Source organism: Peromyscus maniculatus, chromosome 7, assembly GCF_049852395.1.
Source record: "Peromyscus maniculatus bairdii isolate BWxNUB_F1_BW_parent chromosome 7, HU_Pman_BW_mat_3.1, whole genome shotgun sequence".
Classification (NCBI taxonomy): Eukaryota; Metazoa; Chordata; class Mammalia; order Rodentia; family Cricetidae; genus Peromyscus; species Peromyscus maniculatus.
The window spans coordinates 69,475,090-69,495,391 of record NC_134858.1 but is presented as its reverse complement, the minus strand read 5'-3'; the positions used below and the strand labels follow the sequence as shown (position 1 = coordinate 69,495,391).

At 38.0% G+C, this 20,302-nt stretch overlaps 1 protein-coding gene across 7 annotated transcripts in view; it reads left to right on the top strand.

Annotated features, from left to right (window-relative positions):
• Positions 1-20,302, top strand: part of Tcf12 (transcription factor 12) — a 289,912-nt gene that overhangs the window by 209,574 nt on the left and 60,036 nt on the right. For all 7 annotated transcript variants that reach the window (XM_076576641.1, XM_076576640.1, XM_076576639.1 and 4 more), the window contains 2 exons: positions 278-413; positions 5,428-5,480. In XM_076576641.1, the coding sequence (XP_076432756.1) occupies positions 278-413; positions 5,428-5,480 (189 nt within the window). The remainder of the gene's footprint in view (positions 1-277; positions 414-5,427; positions 5,481-20,302) is intronic.

The window sequence follows — 20,302 nt, the reverse complement described above, 5'->3', positions numbered from 1 at the left end:
CCAAGCACTCAGCCAGGGGCAAGTGGATCTCTTGAGTTTGAGGACAGCCAGGGCTATACACAAACTGTCTTAAAACAAAACAACAACAACAAAAAGCAGGCGAGGGAAGAGTGAAGAAAAAGGAGAGTTTAAAACCAGTGACCTAATTGAATTTAAAAATTACTTACTTATTACTTCTAAATTTTAAGGCATTGTATAAAGGTACTGTCAGTAATTCAAAAGTGATGACCTTGGTCATTAGCAGCAAGATGACATGTTTCCTTGCCTTGTTTTATAGTCTAGTCTCCTGAGACAAGATCTAGGAATTGCGAGCCCAGCACAGCTGTCTTCTTCAGGAAAACCTGGAACACCATACTACTCATTCTCTGCCACAAGTTCTAGGAGAAGACCGCTCCATGACTCTGTAGCTCTAGGTGAGTGTTTTGACACAGAAAATCCTGTATCTCAGATGTTCCGCTTCCTTAGTCTGTTTTTGGTCATCATTTGGATATCAAGGTATATCTACATACAAGTAATATATAGGCTGACTATTCCTAATCTAAAATGTAAAATCCAAAGTGCTCTAAAATATGAAACATATTGAATACTGACATTATATCATAGAAAATTTCATGTCTGACTTCCTGAGATGGGCCACAGCCATAAAACACACATGTATGAAATTACCCTTGGACTATGTAAATATAAGGTGTATATTGAACATAAATGAACTTAATCTTTTCGTGTGGGTTCTGCCCCCAAGATACTGCATTCTGTTTATACAGATAGTGGACTAGAACACATCTGGCCACAAGCATTTCAGGTAAGGGATGCTCGTCCTATATGCATTAGATACAGAATGAATGAAGTTGTCAGAACTCATCTACTTTGTATTTGTAGAGAACTCATCTACTTTGTATTCAAGGTTTAGCTAACTATAGTCTTGTTTGACAATTCAATATTTAAATCATAATATTCATCAGTATCGGCACAGTGTGGTAGATATATACTGCTGTGTTTTTAGAGCCCCCTTGAAGCCATAATTTTATTTATAATAATTTTTTTACATTACAATTACATCCCTCTTCCCTTTTCTTCCTCCATTCCATCCCATGTACCCCTAACTCGCTCTCAAGTTCATGGCCTCTTTTAATTGTTGCTTTATAAGATTATTCCTAAATGTATAACTATAATGGGCTCAGTTCGTATAATGTTACTGTTATGTATATAACGTCATAGCTGACCATTTAGTATTTGATAAATGACGGAGGAGTTCTCACATGGGGGAGGCCATTTCTTTTGGTTTCAGCATTTCCCAGTCATTTGTTTAGAGTAGACACTCTCAAGGTTTTCCCCTTCCATGTTGGCATGTCTGTTGATGTTGTCGGTTTTTTTCAGGTCTTGTGTAGGCATCCATGTTAAACCATAATTTTAACAGATTTTAAGGAAACCGTTTAATACTTTGCTTCATGAGAGAATTTAGCCAATTTTTCTTCTTTTAAGTAGCAGGTGTTTTCTTCTTAAGTGGAAATTTTATGTTCTATTATTAACACCTAGTTTTTAATGAAAATGAAAATAGTACTGACTGGTTTGCAAATGGTTTTATAAATTCCTCCCAGTAAGTTATAACCATAAAATAATTTTTCTAGTCCATGACTTTAATCATGAATTTAGCATAAAAACTAAGGCTCAAAAGATGCCACATACATAATAGTAGGTTGCTCACCTGGGATAAATTTTAAGGTTTTTGGGAATTTGAGTCCAGTGGGTTTTTTTGTTGTTGTTGGTTTGTTTGTGTAGCACTCTGATCTTCAGGCAAGCTTTATTTGTTAGATCACAAACAAAATATCACCACAGTTTGCATACTGGTTACTTCTATTCTCTAGTTTTCCTTTGAAATTGAGATGAAATTAACAAGCACTTAAATTACTGACATGAAAATATACAGTGGAATTGAGCACATTCATCTAATCAGTGTTTCAAGTGAAAATTTTGTGTTTTTTTTTTAAATATAAGAAAATTAAAGTTGTAAAACCTGTTTATAATAAAGGTAGACCAGCTCCTAAAGTAAATGTAAACCAAAGTAAAATGTGCTGTAATTCCTGATTGCACAAATATTTGTTGACTGCCTTAAGCTAATATATATCTACCTCCTGTTAAGCCATATATTTCTAGTCTCTAGATCTCAAGTATGAATGAGGTACATAGAAAGGACACAGTGATGGATTGCTGCCAGAAGAAAATTCTGGTATCTTTTTTTCATAGCATGATCATGTAATATATATGGATGCTATTAGAGTCAGCCCTGGTGGTTTAGACCAGCATTCTTTTTGTTACTAATGAAATGACAGCTTACAAAATGTTGTCCATCTATGCTCTGCTTGACCATCTGTTGAATTAACCCAGTAGAGGCTTCAGTTGAATCCGTATTGGGTTGGTCTAAGGAATGTCTTCTTCATAGACTCTATGCACACACTGTAGGAACAACTAACTAATCCCTGCTAGTGTGCTACTACTAAAAAAAAAAAAAAAAAAAAAAAAAACTATTGAATAGCTAGGAAAGAATGGAGATACATTCTGTTAAAATCCAGGATAAAAATTTAAGTTTTCCATGAATTCAAACTTCATTTCTATTTAATTATGTTATAGATACTATTTCTTATCTAGTGCATCTTTTCAAAACTCTGTGAGGTTATAATGTTAAAATTAGATTACAAATGAGGAGCCCAAATGGAATGTAGTATATAATATTTCTCTTGATACTTGGAGGAATCCTATCCATTTCCTGTGTGGATACCAGTTAGTAGATTATTTTTATGCTGCCCATTGCTGTTCCCAATCTTGGCCTCTCCTTGGCATTGCAGTGTCTGGTAAAATGTGAGCACTTAGAAGAACTTTAGAGAGCTACAACAATATTAGTGTTTTCTGAAACTATTGAGGTACTTTAATCTGGAGAGCTGCAACTATCTAATTTATAATTGTTTTGGTCTACATTAATAAGGGCTAAAAGTTATTAAATGTGGGACAGGAGAGGTGGATTAGCAGTTTAGAGCACTGATTGTTTTTCCAGATGACCTGGATCAATTTCCAGGACCCATAGGATGACTCGCAACTGTCTGTAGCTCCAGTCTCAGGGGATCTAAAATTTTCTTCTGGCCTCCATGGGCGCTGTATACATATGATACACAGACATGGAGGTAAAAACACCAATACACATTTTAAAAAACATTAAAGTGTCACAAATGTTAGGCAATGCAATGAGCATGTTTCACGTATTATCACAGAATGTGAAATTCACAGGAGAGGTGATGCCTGCCCCCTTCATGCATCTGAAGGAATTGAAGCACAAAGAGGTAAAAGTAACCTTCCCAGGTTCATATGGCTGGTGTACTAAATATAGCCAGTTTACTCTCCCCAGACTAGACTGTGAATCCCAAACTGGTGATAGTATGTGGCTAATGATGAGATACAAAAGAAAGATCTTTGTTATGATAACTACAAGCCCTAGCGCATTTTCTTGACTGATTTTGTATCAAGTATAGCTTTTGCTCAAGGAGTAAGTTGTAAGGAAGTAGACTGCTGAAACACTTCACCAAGAACAAAGGCTTTGCTCTAAGTCTTACAAATACAGAGTATGCCAGAGGTTGTTTATCTTTGGCACCTCTGTCTTCAAGAAATGTGGGCTACCTCTTGGGGAAGGGATATCCTCGCTGATGAATGCTTTTGCCCTTTTTATAGTGTAATATTTTTTACATGATGCTTATAAAGTTGTTTTCTTCACTTTACAGCCTTACAGGATATTATCTGTAGAGAACCCAAGACCAAATTTAAATAAGTTTCAATCTTTATAAAAATCACATTTTATTGTGTACTATCATTTACAGCCTAGGAAAATGCTTTTCTTATTTCATTTTCATTTCTGTAGTTTTAAAAACTATGGAGCTTTTTCACATCAGCCTTCCTAATAATGAATTTCTCAGAAAATCCTGGATTTGATCCATTATTTATGTGTGGTTGGAAAGCTGTGCATATCACTTTTCAAAAAATAAGATGGAAAAGCTATAAATTTTGTATATGAAGGAAATTAGAATACTAACTTAGGCATATGAAAATAGTCATATTTTCATTTATATTAATTTACTTTAGAAATAAATTTTTAGATCTGGAGCTATGGCTCAACAATTATGAGCATGTACTGTTCTTGAAAAGTACCCAAGTTTAGTCTCACACCCATGTAGCAGCTTATAACTATCTGTATGGAATGCTAGCTCCAGAGAGTCCAGTCCTGTATTTGGACTCCAAGGGTACCTCTACTTAAACATATACCTGCACTCACATATGCGTGCACAGATACACACAACACATACAAAAACACACATGCATACATAGATAAATATAATTTAAAGTAAAGTAAGAGATACTTTCTCTCTGTTCATTTCCTGAAAAAGTAGACAAACTTTTAATAAAAGTCCAAATTATACTGTAGTGCTGAGGTTTCAATTTTACTCACACATTTCCAAAGCAAATGCCTGTAATACTAGATGTGTATGTTGGCTATATTTCATAGCATATGGAGCATGTCTTGATGTTACTATAACCTTAGTTTTTCATTCTTTCAACTTTACTTCAGATTTTTAGCATAGGTCATTGTACTACAGCATTTGCTGTTAGATACTAATTTTTTTTGTTTGTTTTGGTTTTTGTTGTTTGAGACAGGGTTTCTCTGTGTAGCTCTGTAGACCAGGCTGGCCTGGAACTCACAGAGACCCACCTTCTCCTGCCTCCCCAAGTGCTGGGATTAAAGGTGTGCACCACCAACGCCCAGCTTGATACTAAGTTTTAAAAATAGGCTTTTAAGCCTAATTCTTTTTCCTTCTTTCCTTCTTTCCTTCTTTCCTTCTTTCCTTCCTTCCTTCCTTCCCTTCCCTCCTTCCCTCCCTCCCTCCCTCCCTTTTTCTTTCTTCCTTTCTCTCTCTCTCTCTCTTTCTCTCTCTCTCTCTCTCTCTCTCTTTCTCTTTCTCTCTCTCTTTCTTCCTTTTTAGCTTAATTGTTGATATGATGTAATTTGTCTCTTTCTTAGGGAAGTGTTCTATTAGGGAGACCTGTTGCACAGAGTTCATTTCCAGTGGCCTGACAAACGTGAAGTACTTAGACGCGCATGGCATAGCAGGCACTTAAGTTTATTCTCCTTCCTTGTTTGTGCTGCCGTTGTGTTTCTTTCTTAGTTTGCTGTCACCTTCCCAAACTTAGCGGAACCGGTGCTGCATTCTTGTATTCCCCTTCTTCACATGCAGTAGTAGAAAAAAATAGCAATGGTGGGTGTGCAGCAGGACGTGAGGATGGCAACATGGTGGATGACAGCATGCAGCTTGTTTCCTGTTCGTTCGAAGGTTTTTTGTTTTTTTCATAATGTAAATGCTAATGAAACATTTTGTTTCCCATATGCAGATCCTTTGCAAGCAAAGAAAGTAAGAAAGGTGCCTCCTGGCCTGCCTTCTTCTGTAAGTATTTTTTTTTTAACTTGGTGTTAAATAAATTGATGTCAGGTATTCAGTATTTACTTGCTACAAGGATGGATTCGATTCGTGCCAGTGGGCATACTTTACATAGTGACTGTTCATTGCTTAACAAAGTCATTGATTGAGATAAATCCACACTTAATGTTAGGCTTTTCCTTTTCTGTGCAATGATTTGTAGCTTACTTATATGCTGTCACTCCCTGTCCCTGTCATTTGAATTCCCCTCTTGGGAAGAAGACTGGGCCTGTAGCTGTCAAAGAAGATCTCCTGTGCAGGTCTTTTGATGTTTAATTAGTCATTATGTTGCTGAACAGGAGGACAGACAGAGATTAATAGCTGAGAATCTTAGAAATTTACATTTGTAATAATCCCAATGGAGCTAAAGACATTAAGATTCGGAGGACATGTTCGGCTCAGCTTGCCTCAGTAGGACTAAGGTTATTAATATGCATAAATCACCAAGTCAGATGTTCATTGTGAAGCCCTTGTGGATTTTAAAGCCTTCATTAAGCCTTTCCCAACTTCAGTCTAGCATCAGGAAAGCTTTCACGCAACTAGTTCGTTGATCCCTCCTTGCTCAAAAATGTATCCTTTGAGAATAAAGAGCTTTGATGCAGGAGGTTGGGAGAGGTTGGTAAAACAATCATTAATGGCTGTAGTAGCCTAATACTGTAGGAGTGTTTGTGCTGTTAATATACTTATTCTTTGGAGCAATGGAAGTATTTGTAGATGAACTTACATTATAAATCCACAGTTTAAAAACCTCTGGTGAGAAGAAGAGAAAGGCTTTTTCTCTGTATATAGAACAAATGGGCAGTGCGGCTGTTAGATTGAGGCCCTGTGCCTTGAAGGGTACACTCTTTGTTGTGTAAATGGATGTTGGGCTTTTATTGGGCAATACTTAACACATGGGCGCAGGTGCTGCCAGATGAGTCACAGCTCATCGGAGTTTGGAGTGAATGGAATATCCTGCTTGATGAGTAGCAATCTAGATGGGGCAGCAGGAGCCACAGCTTTTTTGATTTCTTGTGAAGGGTAAAGTAGGGAAATTCTCTTTTGGTTGTTTGCATTCCTCCTCTCCTCCTCCCCCCCCCCCTGCCCCCTCGCTTCCGTGTGATACTTGAAAAGTTGAATTGAAATCTCTGAAACTCAATTCCAGATGGATCTCAGTTTTGAGAAGCATAGGACAGCTGTGCTCTGAACCTGCAGCCTACCTGGAAAGCTGAATTGCCGAAGCAAGCATCCTAAAGCTTTTGCTTGCATAAGCATTTGGACCCACTAGAGGCTGAATAGGTGCTTGATAAACAAAATGAACAATGCCTCAAAGCATTATTCCCAAAGACAGGAATTTTAGCAGCAGCTAAAAATAGTTGTGCGATTTACATTTTAACAGTTGTGTGCTGTGCAAGGGTAGGTAGGTAGTATAATCTAACAGAAATCATACTCAGGTAGACAGAACTGCTAAAACATGGAGCAGTATGAGTTCTTGTAATTTATTTCTATAATTCTATGAAAGTAATAAAAATCAAATTGCATATTAATATTAGTGGAACCACATTGCTTTAAAAACAAATTAGTAAGTGAAAAGTCTACCACATTTATTCGTGACCTAACATTAGAAAAAAGCAGTAATTGTCCATGTTTCATAGTTACTTCATTTTTAAACAAATGAGCAAAAGGGACAAGGAGCCTGGAATACGACTTTTCCAGACCTATTTGTCCTTACATTTTTAATTATAACAGCATTTACTACTTGGAGATAGTTCTCTGTATTATTTTATGTTCAGGAAAGGAAACAGCACTGCATTTTGATGAACTTTTGAGAGTGATTAGGAAATGTTTTGTAAGCCAAACTTACTTAAGTATTGTATTTTTCTAGCTCCTTTAATACACACCTTTAATCCAAACTTGAGTCAGAGACAGCTCTGTAAGTTGGAGGCCAGCTTGATTTTCATAGGGAGTTCCAGGCCAACTAGGGCTGTATAGTGAAACCCTGTCTTATACATATGTATGTATGTGTATATGTATGTAGCGATGCGCATAGTGGTGTATATGCCTATAACCTCAGCAGCAGGAGACTGAAGCGGGAGGAGTGCTAGATATTCTAGGCCAACCTGGGCTTTATAGCAAGACTCAGACCCAAAAAAAAAACCAGAATAAAAAAAATTAATTTTTTTTCTATTTAACTACTTATACTGAATATGCAGTTTTTTACATTGTGAATTGTAAAAGAAGTGGGTGCAGAAATGAACACAGAGTGCATATTTTTATTTTATGAGTATTTGAATAATGAGTATCATACTTCCAAAGCTAAAAATTCAGTCAAATGTTCAGATTTCAAATGGGCCAGCAGGTAAAAAGCACAGAAGTGTGAAAAACAAATGGTTTGCTTAAATTTGGAAGTAAAGTATTCCTAGATTCTATGGTAGGTTCAACTTTGTAATTTTACTGTAGTGTTCCTCCTCCCTTCCCCCAGAGAAGGAGCAGAGGAACACTGTAGAGTACACATGGTCTTGAGGAGGTCTGCTCTGAGTATAGACTTCCAGGGAAGAGTGTGTGTGGTACTGCAGGGTGGCAAGGATTTCCTTTGCCTTTGAGGGTTCCTTAGTCTTCCTTTTCTCTTATCTGAACACCAGTTTTCCTATATCAGATCATTGCTAAGATTAAAAAGTAAAGGAGTCTTGAGACATTGGTAGAGATTGGGGCAGCTTTTCCCCTGGCAGGCTCTCTTTAATTTACAAAAGGAAGTGCATTCAGTAGCCTCTCCACCTTCAAGGTCACTTTGTTAGATGTACAGGACTTCTTAAGTGTGAGGAACTGTGTCAGCCATTTCACTAAATCAGCATTCTGTTTCGTCTCTGCCACTAATCTACCCTAATTTATATACAGGGCCACAATCACAGTTTATAAAATAATCTGAAAGGCCATTTTCTTTTAACAATTAAACTATAAATCTTGGTTTACTCAAAAATATTTTGTTTAGTATATTAAATTTCAAACAGTTCTGCCAGTTCCATTTTTGCTGAGCAGATTTGTGTAATTGGCTTTGTTGTTTAAGGACTAGCACTATCTAAGGATGGTGTGGTGTGGTAGTAGATAGAGATACACAGAATTTCCCCATGTGTAGATATTGACTTTTATCTAGCTTCTAGCCCCTTTTCCTTTTTATGACCTAGGAGGAGTTGCTTGTGACTCTCTGAACCATAGGTATTTTTGTTTTGTTTTGCACGTGTGGTGCAAAGGATTGAGCTAAGGGCCTCCTGCATGTTAGGCAATTGCTCTACCACTGACACATTCGTAGTCTTAAACCAAGGTTGCCTGCCTTATTCATTTTTGGGTTACTGAGGTTTAAACAAAGGCCTTCATACATGCTGAGCAAGAACTTCTCCACACTGCCTATCAAAGACGTTAATGCCAATCTCAAAGGTTATTAGGAAAATATCTAGTACCAAATATTTACCTGGTATATCAGATATAATTCAGAATTTCTCTTTCTTCATTTTTTTCTAATTTTTACCACTGTAGCCTAAATTTATTTTTTAAAGTCATTTTACCATATTTGTTTGAAAAACAAGCAAAAGTTTGAAAGTAAAGGAATGAATGTCTCAGTGAAAAATTATATTACTGCACTTCTATATGTAAGTTGAAACTTGGCACACAGAGAATGATAAATTACAGTTGTTGTTTTTACTGTTCAAAAAGCTTACCTTTGTAGAAAAAGAACCTTCAGTGACTGGAGAGATGACTGAGCAGTTAAGAGACATTGACTGTTCTTCCAGAAGTCCTGAGTTCAATTCCCAGCAACCACATGGTGGCTCACAACCATCTATAGTGAAACCTGATGCCCTCTTCTGGCCTCAATTCAATAGAGCACTCATATACGTAAAATAAATAAATCTTTTGTCACCTAAAGCCTTTCTCTGTCCCACCAAGTCTCTGGTCCCACAGCTGCTTATAAAATAATCACTCAGAGGCTTAATATTAATTACAGACTGTTTAGTCTGTGGCTCAGGCTTATTGCTAACTAGCTCTTACATCTTAAATCAACCCATTTCTATCGATCTGTATTTTGCCATGTGGCGGTGGCATTACCCGTCAGCTGGCATCTTGTTCCTTGGGCAGCTGAATGACTCTTGTTCCTTAGGCAGCTAGACGGCATCTGCCCTGACTCCGCCCTTCTCCTTGTATCTTTGCTTAGATTTCCAGCTCTGCTATAACCTGTCTTGCCATAGGCCAAAACAGCTTTTTTTATTAACCAATAGTAGCAACACATTCACAGCATACAGAAAGACCATTCCACCACATTTCTCCTTTTCTGTCTAATCAAAAAGGAAGGTTTTAATTTTAACATAGTAAAATTACATATAACAAAACAATTATCAAGAATTACAGTTACAATATCTAGTCTATATATATTTGTCAAAATTAAAGAAAATATTCTGTCATCTATCCTATCTTTGTGAGTCTAAAGGTTTATATCTAATTTACCTTTTATCATAACTAAGGAAAGCTATAACTATAATTGTCCAGTCTTCAATTCCATCAAAGACCCCAGAAGGATATAATGTTACCTAAGTAAACAGGAAGTGCATTGTAAGTAACTTCCAAAATTCTAGAAATGACAAAGATTTCTGCCCACCTGGACAGTCATGTAATGTTGTGGCAGCTGTTTTCAGCCTACAGGCCTAGAGGCTCTGGCATACTTTTCAATTAAGCAGGAAATTTGAAGAACTGTTCTGTCTGATGGCAAAGTTCATCAGTTGCTTTCCTCTGTGTCCTGCAGAATGTCTGACAGTTTCTTCTGTGAAGCAAGAACCTGAAGGACTATCCTGCCTAGTTTTGGCAAAGTTCAATGGTCATTTTCCTATGGGTCATGAATGTCCAGTTTATTCAACATACTGTCAAGCAGTCCAGTCAAGAGCAGTTTTTTACCCAAATGGTCTTCTTACCAAAATACCCTTTTCTATATTGTAAGCAAACTCCAAAACAAGTTTCTTTGATGCCCATCATCCTCTTTGAAATAATTGGTGCTGCCAGGAGCAGATGTGTCTCACTGTTGAGAAAAGTCTTAAGTTCTTAAAACATTTTAAATGCCATAATCTATAGGTCTTTGAAGTATTTGAAGATAATCTATCTAAGTGAAATATATATTTGTATACCTGAAAAACATAACTAGCATGACTGTAAGTTTATCATAGATGACTATTTATTTGTATTTCTTAATGATATATCATACAATTTTAAATGAGTTGCATAAACATAAAACCTTAAACAAAAGTAGACATATACATACAGTTTAACAAAATGGACCATAAATTTGTATCAGTAAACCAAATCCATATCAGTGTAAAGTATTTTTATACCAACAGTTGTTTTTTGGATCAAAGTAGATTCAATAATCTATCTTTTTTTATCATTTCTATAAAAACAAACATTTATGAACAGTATTTTGAGAATTTCGGTGTAACTTTTCATACTCCTTCCTGCTGATTGGAGGTGCTGACAATTTAATGGAATCCTGAGAAAATTTGGAATTATGGTCAAGTCCTGACTAGAGTAGTCTGTGAGACTACATCGTCTCAGCCAATTGCTTTGAAACTGTTCTGGATGTTGAATCATCTGAGCCATAGCTCCTATTGGAGAACTCTCAGGATCTTCTTTAATGGACCCATATTAACCTAGAAGGAATCTACAGCTTCTCATCTTCTGTGGAAACAAAAGTAGAACCTCTTTTCCAAAGCAATATACCTTTAGACCCAAATTTTGAAGTCATGATACCTTCATGATATGTTGGTTTAACATAGCAACCCCTACAATCAAATGTCTCTTTGCAGTTAAAATTCCAAAGACGGCTGGGCAATGGTGCTGCACACCTTTAATCCCAGCACTCAGGAGGCAGAGACAGGTGGAGTTTGAGGGGGGAAAAAAAAAAAAAAAAGACAATACAATAATATGCAGTATCCAGATTCTGTGTATTTTCCATCTTTACATGGTTTTTTTTTTTTAAACTAGATTTCATTTTTAAGGACTTTGTCTATCCTTTTTCTTTCCTCTCCCAAGCCTGTGTATATTTTGAAACACACTGTAACCTATTTAGAGGTTGTTTTTTTTCCATCTGAATCTGTTTTATTGTGTATCTTTAATCCTTTTCTGACCAGAAGTTTTTAAACTGCTAAGCTGCGTGGCTAGGACTGAAGTGGCAGCCCTGGCTGCTGGCTCCAACCTGTTTGGCTTTTCAACATGGCTCAGATACCAGTGAGTCATGCTTACCTCCCAAATCGAGGAAGCAGTATTGTAGCTGGATGTTTCTCTGGTCCCACTTGGTCCCACGGTCCTGTGTTTCTCCAGGTCTTGTATTTCTCCAGTCCCACCAGCTTCTCCCACCCAAGTCCTACAGCCACTTGGTCCCAAGTAAATACACAGAGGCTTATATTATTTACAAACTGTATGATCTATGGCGTAGGCTTCTTACTAGCTAGCTCTTATAACTTAACTCAACCCATAACTATTAATATGCAGTGGGACACAGGTAAAGCCACAGAACATATTGCTCCTTGGTCAGCAGTCTGCTGTCTCCTCTTACTCTCCTTTGTCTTTTCACTATCTCTCTTGGATTTTCTTATCTGACTCCATCCTGCCCTGCTATAGGCCAATGCAACTTTATTTATCAACTAGTCAGAGCAACACATACTCGCAGCCTACAGAAAGACATCCTACAGCAAGTATTAAGTAGCATGCCTATGTTTTTAAGCCCAAGGCTGTGCTCCCAAGCCCACAGGCAGTGGCTGAGAGAAGCCTCTTTGTATCATGGCCCGTGAGAGACCATGGAAGTCTGCCATGGTGCCACTGAAGCTCACCACAGCCAAGGGACAAAACTCTGTACTGCGGCCTGTAATGAGACATGAAGTAGGAAGCTGTTCTTGGCTTCATTTTAGAACCTTTTTTTAAGCTCTCAGATTTTAAGGGGAAATTCTTGTCTAGGCACCAGTTGTAGACTGAAGTTTCTCAATCCCACCTGAACGCACCCAGGCAGCAACCATTTTTATAAAATAATCACTCAGAGTCTTAATATTAATTACAAACTGTATGAGCTGTGGCTCAGGCTTATTTCTAACTAGCTCTTACATCTTAAATCAACCCATTTCTATTAATCTATACTTTGCCATGTGACCGTGATTACAAGTCTGCTGGCATCTTGTTCTTTGGGCAGCTGGATTGCATCTACCCTGACTCCGCCCTTCTTCGCCCTGTATCTTTGCTTCAATTTCCCACCTGGCTATATCCTGTCTTGCCATAGGCCAAAACAGCTTTTTTATTAACCAATAGTAGCAACACATATCCACAGTATACAGAAAGACCATCCCACAGCAGTCTTTTAAAAAGAAAAAGGAAGGAAGAAAGGAAGGAAGGAAGGAAGGAAGGAAGGAAGGAAGGAAGGAAGGAAGGAAGGAAGGAAGGAAGGAAGGAAGGAAGGAAGGAAGGAAGGAAGGAAGGAAACAGGAAAAGAAACTTCAGTGACAAGGAAAATTTGCTGAATCACAATCTGCTGCCTAGATTTACTCTGATTGTTATTATTTTCTCAAGTCTCAGGGGTATATTTTTCCTTCAATTTTTTTCCTTTGATTGAACATCATTGTAGCTCCCCTAATGCTGTCTCAGATGTAGGGAGTATCTCTATTCTTTACTCTGTATCTTCACTTGATATTGTACTTCCAAGTCTAGATAATATTTTTATATATTACAAAAGATGCAGAATTTGAAAATAGGAAGCAAGATTACATCATAAATCTGCCCCAGAGTAGTAACCCCTTAGATAAATTCTGGAATACTTTCTTATGTATTAGAAAGCATATAGTCATATCTTAATCAAATGCCATGCTATCCTTTATCTTATATTTTAAAGTGTGCATATATTTTCCCACAAAAACTGTTAATATAATTTCTTAGGTAAGCTCTCAAAATGTACTTTGCCACCCCATTTAGAAAAGTTTTATTTTCTAAGTCCTATTTCCCCCACTGAGCTTCCATTTTCCAAGATGAATCAGAACAGTGTAAGCTACTTTTTCTTGCTTTGAAGCAGTACAGTTCTATGACCTTAAGATTGGTAATTATAGTTGGGCACGGTGGCTCATACCTTTTAGCCCAGCATTTAGGAAGCTGAGGTAGGAAGATTGTTGTGCATTTAGAGCATCCTGTATTACATAGTGAGTACCAGGCCAGCCAGAGGTATATGTAGAAAGATACACTTTTAAACAACAACAAAAGAATTAGTAATCCTAGTTAGAAATTCTTTTTCTGATGTCTGGAGTTCAAACCTAGGGCTCCATTATAATGTGTATTAGGCAAGCACATTGCCTCCTAGTAACATTTCAGCATATTTTTTTTTAATTAGTGTGAATTGTTAGTTAACATTAAATCTGAAAATGTATAGACATCTCAAGATAGATTCTGAAGTGCCCCAAACCACACAGGCTCCTGGACCCATACATAATGCTGGAGTATTGCTCTGTAATATCTAAGAACTACAAAGAGACAGAATATTGAGTCTCAAACATATCTAAAGTAGATAAGAGAGGTGACAAGCAGTGGGAGTAGCTAGAAATTATTATCTTGAGAAAGTTAAATACAAAATGGTTAGCTCTCTAATCTAGTAAGCATTCTCCCAAAGGACTCTCCATAGGGTTCAGCAGGAAGCCAAGGAAACAGTGTCACAGACAGTTGCCTGAGACCTCTAAGACTAGCAAGAAATAAAGCTAAGGAGGAATAAACCATCTTTACAAACCAGTGTCAGCTTCAGTGTAACTTCACAAATGAGCTCTGTAGTTCTTGAATGTGGATTGAAAAGGGTATTTGCTTATTAGTTCCTTGGTCATATCGCAGCTGGATGTGCAGAAGAGATTCTTTGTTTTTCTTTATTTGTTTGTTTGGGGTTTTTTTTTTTTTGGGTTTTCAAGACTTTGTGCAACAGTCCTGGCTGTTCTAGAACTCACTTTGTAGACCAGACTGGCCTTGAACTCACAGAGATCTACCTGCCTCTGCCTCCCCAGTGCTGGGATTAAAGTTGTGTGCCACTACCACCCAGCCATGTGTATCTTGTTTTAAGGAGTGTAATCTTTCAACCATTTTCAAAACACTGCAAGTTCTTAAATTGTTTCTAATTTCTCTCACATGTATAGTCATGAAGCAGATTTCAAAAATTTTAAACTACTGAGTGATCAAAATTTTTGACTTTTAAACTGTATTTGTTTTAGTACTTAACCCAGTATATCTGTAGTGTTGCCAGTATTTTATTAGCTTTTGAAAAACAGATTGGTTCTTGCTGGGCATAGTAGCACATGCCTATAATCCCCACACTGGAGTGATGGAGGCAGGAGGAGGAGGATAAGGAGCTCGGGGTTATACTTCTGTGTGCTTCCTCAGTATACTATGTCAAGGGGTTTTTGTTTTGGGGGACAGGGTCTCACTGGGTAGCCTAGGCTGGCCTCAAACTCAAAGAGCTCCGCCTGCCTCTGCCTCTTGAATGCTTTGAATTAAAGGCTTGCACCACCGTGCCTGGCTCAGCTTATTCTGTAAAGAGGCTATATAGTAAATATGGAGATAAAAGGGCGCATGGTTTCTACTGAAACTATTAGACACTGCTGTGTTACTATCATTGAAAGTAGCTACAAGTGATACCTCAATGAAAAGACACACCTGTGTTCCAATAAGCTGGATAAGAGAGTTGGTAGATGAGACTTGACTCACAAGCCTTAAGTAGTCACCTGCAGTGGACTCTTAAGAATGCAGGTGTGCCCCCCTTGTCATCAAGGCCCTGGATACAGAGCGGTTTTTATTGTACTATCAGTGCTCTTCAAGATTATTTGCCATGTTCAAAAATGTTCCTACTAGTACAGTCAAGTGAAGCAATGCTTCAGTGCTGTATTTTCTGGAATTTAAGTGTTCCATGAGGTAGCGATCCTGCTGATAATTGTAGATGTGTGTGTACTCAAGTCATCATCATCTTTGTCCTTGCCCAACTTGGCCAAAACAGTTTGCTGTGATCTGTTTTCTGTGTAAGTGTGACAATGGAACATGTACTCATTTAGGTGCCATTTGATATGAAGGCTTTACCGAACACTAAGATAGTTGTTCATGCCTTGAAAATTTCATTTTCTCAATGTTAATCTTTATGAATGTAGGTGAATTTTTTATGGTTCTTACATAGTTCCCTTTTTAACTTTGATTTTTAAGTAAAAGCTCAAGTTTTAACTTGTACTTGAGATCTTTTTTATTGTTTGAGGTCAGAAGCAGCTGTTTGTCCCAGCATCATTAAAGATATTTAAGATTTTCAAAAACCAAGACTAGGGGTATCCAATCCTCAAGAAGGACAGCAGTTTGAGAAGTAGTAACTCTTTGCTATTAGGTCCCAGTGAGTCCCTCTGTTAAAGTCATTGAGGGTGTTCTGAGTACTTACAGTAAGTACAGGCATTCAGGATTTAAATACAACCAAAACACGGGCCTGTCTTCAAGATCATTTTCTGCCTGTGAAGAGAAGTAACTTTTCATATTTTTCTGTTGACTAATTGCCCTGCACTCATAGAGTGTACTACCCAGGAAAGTAGTGCAGTCAAGTGGGGTAGAAACCATGCCTGTATAGCTGTTGTTACCTTCCTTGTCTAGAAAGGAGCACTTGTTGATTTCTGTTGTAAACAATACTTCTCAGTTTCCTTCTCTGGTTGTTCAAACGGAAAAATATGCCAACTTTCTTTATAAAAGTAAAGAACTTTGGTTCCCATTTGTCTTCTAAAATATACTGTTAAATTATACACAAAATAAAGAGTATTTTTTTACAACAGAAAAGGTAATTCCACCACCAGTGTCAACTCTGTATTGATTCAGGATTGACATCATTAGAAATGTAAGGACTAGCTGAGTGGTGGTGGCACACGCCTTTAATCCCAGCCTGGATCTCTGTGAATTCCAGGGCAGCCAGGATTGTTATATGTACAGAGAAACCCTGTCTTGAAAAACCAAAAAAAAAAAAAAAAAAAAAGAAAAAGGAAATGTAAGGACTAACTGGCCAGTGGTGACGCACACCTAATTCCAGCCTTCAGGAGGCAGAGGCAGGCAGATCTCTGAATTTAAAACCAGCCTGGTCTACAGAGTGAGTTCCAGGACAGTCAGAGCTACATAGAGAAACCTTGTCTGGAAAAAAGAAGAAGAAGAAGAAATGTAAGGACTTTTCATAAAACAACATTGGTGTAGAAACCAGAGTATAAGGGACAGATTTTTTTTTTTCTAAAGAGGAGAAAAAAGTTAACAGTTTCATTGAATACAAGTGTAACATCTGGTCCTTCTATACCATATTTCTCATACTAAAACAAGAATTTAACCATCTGTCAGCTCCTGTGTCGCTGTCATCTTTGTCCAAGCCCCTTTTCTCTTTCAGACTACTGCAACATTTCCTCAACTAGTCTTGCAGTTTTCCTTCAGCAGTTTCTTTCGTGAAGAGAGAATACTTAACCGTTTAGTTCAGGTCATATCATTCCGTATCATCCTCCACTTCAGATCCTAAAGTAACTTTCCTAACAGTATTAAGGCCGAGTCCTTACAGTGGCTTAGCAGACCCTCAGGACCCATCTCTTCCCTCTCCGATCTTCTCCTGACATCTTCCTCCCTCAGTCCAGCCTCGGGTGCTTCTGTGTATTACGATCTTTCTGCTCGACCCCACTCCTTTGTCCCTGCATGGCTAGTTTTGTCTCTGCTCAGTGGGGACCTGTCCTAGTCGTCCTACAGAAAATGGCAGCACAGCACCCGGCTACCCCTTCCTTCCCTGCTGTCACTGTCTCTGTAGCTTATCCAGTTTACCCTTTACGCTGGTCACTTTAGAAAGCAGGGGTGTGGGTTATGCTGGGGGGGATTTCTGTCCCCAGTTGCTAATGGACAATAAATTAATTAATAAACCCATGTGATTAGCAGTATGGCTGTAGGTATCTTTGCCTACTGTACCTTTCTTAAGTGACATGAAGATGGACTGAACTACAAAAGATCTGAATTATCTTCAGAGAAAAAAAACTGTAGCCATATTTTAGCCTTTACTTTATAGAACATTAACTATGCTTAAACCTTATAAATACTTGAAAATGGGAGCGGGAAGAGCTCCAGTTTTTCATTAGAAAAGTAAACCTCTTTTGGCTGACAAAGTTTCCCAGTGTTATTTCCATTCTTGTGAGCATAGACTCTCAGTTTAGACACATGAGAACTAGGAGACATGCATTTCATTTCCATCATGGAGTCCTAATGTTAGAAATGGATGTTTTGAAGTCATATGATCTTCATCCAAGTTTAACAATAGAAACACAGATTGAATTTTTCAAGGTTAGGCAAGATAGCCTCAAGGTCACACTGTAAAGTTAGTATGGTGGTGTTGCCTGGTCTTTATCCTGTGAGTTCCTTGGGCTGTCTGCTCATGGCAGCTATTTTTGTTTGTAATTCATTTCATAGTCCCTTTTACTGCTCTACTAAATCTTCCAGCAGAACATGCAAAGTAGCATGTTATAGGCCCTGTACTTTTGTTGAAGGATGGTGTAGGAGCCATAGACCGCTCCTTTGACAGGCTCTCTTGTCAGCTCACTTACTCGCTGCTCTCTCCATAGAGAATTCTGTAGTTATTTTAACAGTTTGAGAACAAATCTTTTCTTTTCCACAGGGGCCAAATTAATCTAAGTATCTGACCTATATATGATGCACATTGTTAAGATGCCAGAATTGTTACTGAGTGAGTCATGCTGAAGTTGGAGAAGAGTTTTGACTCTTGGTACCCTGCCAGCCTGGTTTCTTGTTGCCCTTGTTCTAGTTACTTCAGAGCTTTGAAGATAGACGGTTGCTTTAGACAAGCATATTACCAGGCAGAAGCCACATACCCTCCACCTGCTAGCACATGTTAGAGTTCAGAGCTTTTGGATGCTTATCTTCCAGCTCAGGAGTTGTAATGAGGTTTTTAGGATTCTTTCCTGGATCCATCTTTTCATTTTATGTAAAGCTTTAGGCTTTTTAGTAGATGTGATTGTGAAAATATGATCTAAGGTTGCTGTAGACACTGGACATCAACTGCAATAACTCTGGGCTTCAGGAAGAGTATATGACAAGATCTAAAATATTTCACAATACCTTATAGTTATGGAGCTCACTAGAATGAAATAAAGCACACTAACAATAATAAATATAGTCCCATATCTCCCATACATGAACAGCTTACTTCAGCATAGCAGCACTTCACTGCTTTTAATTTCTTTCCTTTTGACAGTTGAATCAACAAGTATAAGATATGTCAGGCTTCGCCGGGCGGTGGTGGCGCAGTCGGGAGGCAGAGGCAGGCGGATCTCTTGTGAGTTCGAGGCCAGCCTGGGCTACTGAGTGAGTTCCAAGAAAGGCTCTAAAGCTACAGAGAGAAACCCTGCCTCAAAGAAAAAAAAAAGAGAGAGAGATGTCAGGCTTCATGAACATCTGCATCAGCCTGCATAGGGCCATGATGATCTTCTCTGTGTCTTCCTGTTTTATTGTATGGGCTGCTGCAGTGAGCGCTGCATTCTTCTTCTAATCAGAAGTCTGAGTGGCAATTATATAGCTTCAGTTTTGTTTTAAACTACTCGGTGTAACTAAATAAAAAAGAACTTAAACCAAAAATCTTTCATAGTCAGAATTCAGAGTGTGGGGATGCAGTAGATAATAAAATGTGCAAATAGTAGGTTGGTTGGGTTGTTTTTGAGACAGAGTTTTACTATGTAGCCCAAGCTGGCCTAAAATCATGGTAATCTTCCTGCCTCTTGAGTGCTGGTATTACAGATAGGAGTTTATGAAAGGCTTTATTAGTAATGAAATTGTTAGAAAAATCTTCAGCATAATTTGATGGATGCCTGTATTTGGAAGAAATAATTGAATAGAGAGAACTGAAATCTCATTTTCTGAAAAGGCAGAGCTAAAACTTGAGCCCTGGCTCCACATCCAGTGCTCTTTTGCATCACATTAGTTCTCTGTGACATAAGCAACCTGCCTTGACCTCTGGCAGGGAGAATGTAATGCTCTTAATGCATGCGTATCTGATAGAGAGTCTAGACCAAATGTAGACCATGTAGGTGCTGGGAATCAAACTCTGGAAGAGTAGCAAGTACTCTTAACCATTGAGCCATCTCTGCAACCCCTTGATTTTTCCCCCATGTTGAAAAGGCAGCATTGACATGCTCTTCATCTCCCCTTCCTTGCTTATTACAGCTTTCTCACATATGTATTCAAAATGAAGTATCTGCCGGGAGGTGGTGGCACACACCTTTAATCCCAACACTCAGGAGGCAGAACCAGGTGGATCTCTGTGAGTTCAAAGCCAACCTGGTCTACAGGCACCAAAACTACACAGAGAAACCCTGTCTTAAAAAAAAACAAAATAGGGCTGGAGAGATGGCTCAGAGGTTAAGAGCACTGCTTGCTCTTCCAAAGGTCCTGAGTTCAATTCCCAGCAACCACATGGTGGCTCACAACCATCTGTAATGAGATCTGGTGCCCTCTTCTGGCCTGCAGGTATTTGTGCAGACAGAACACTGTATACATAATAAATAAATAAATCTTTAAAAAAAATAAAAAATAAATAAATAAATAAATAAAAAGAAAAGAAAAAGTATCATCTGGGTTTTGTTAAGAATTTAGAATTAAGAAATGGTTCTTAAGGTAAGACATAAGTTTAGGATCTTCATAATTTCTTTTGATAAGTATGGCAGAAACTAGCCTTGCTTTACTCCTTGAGTGTTAGAAGTGTGTGGCAGGTGTTTTGA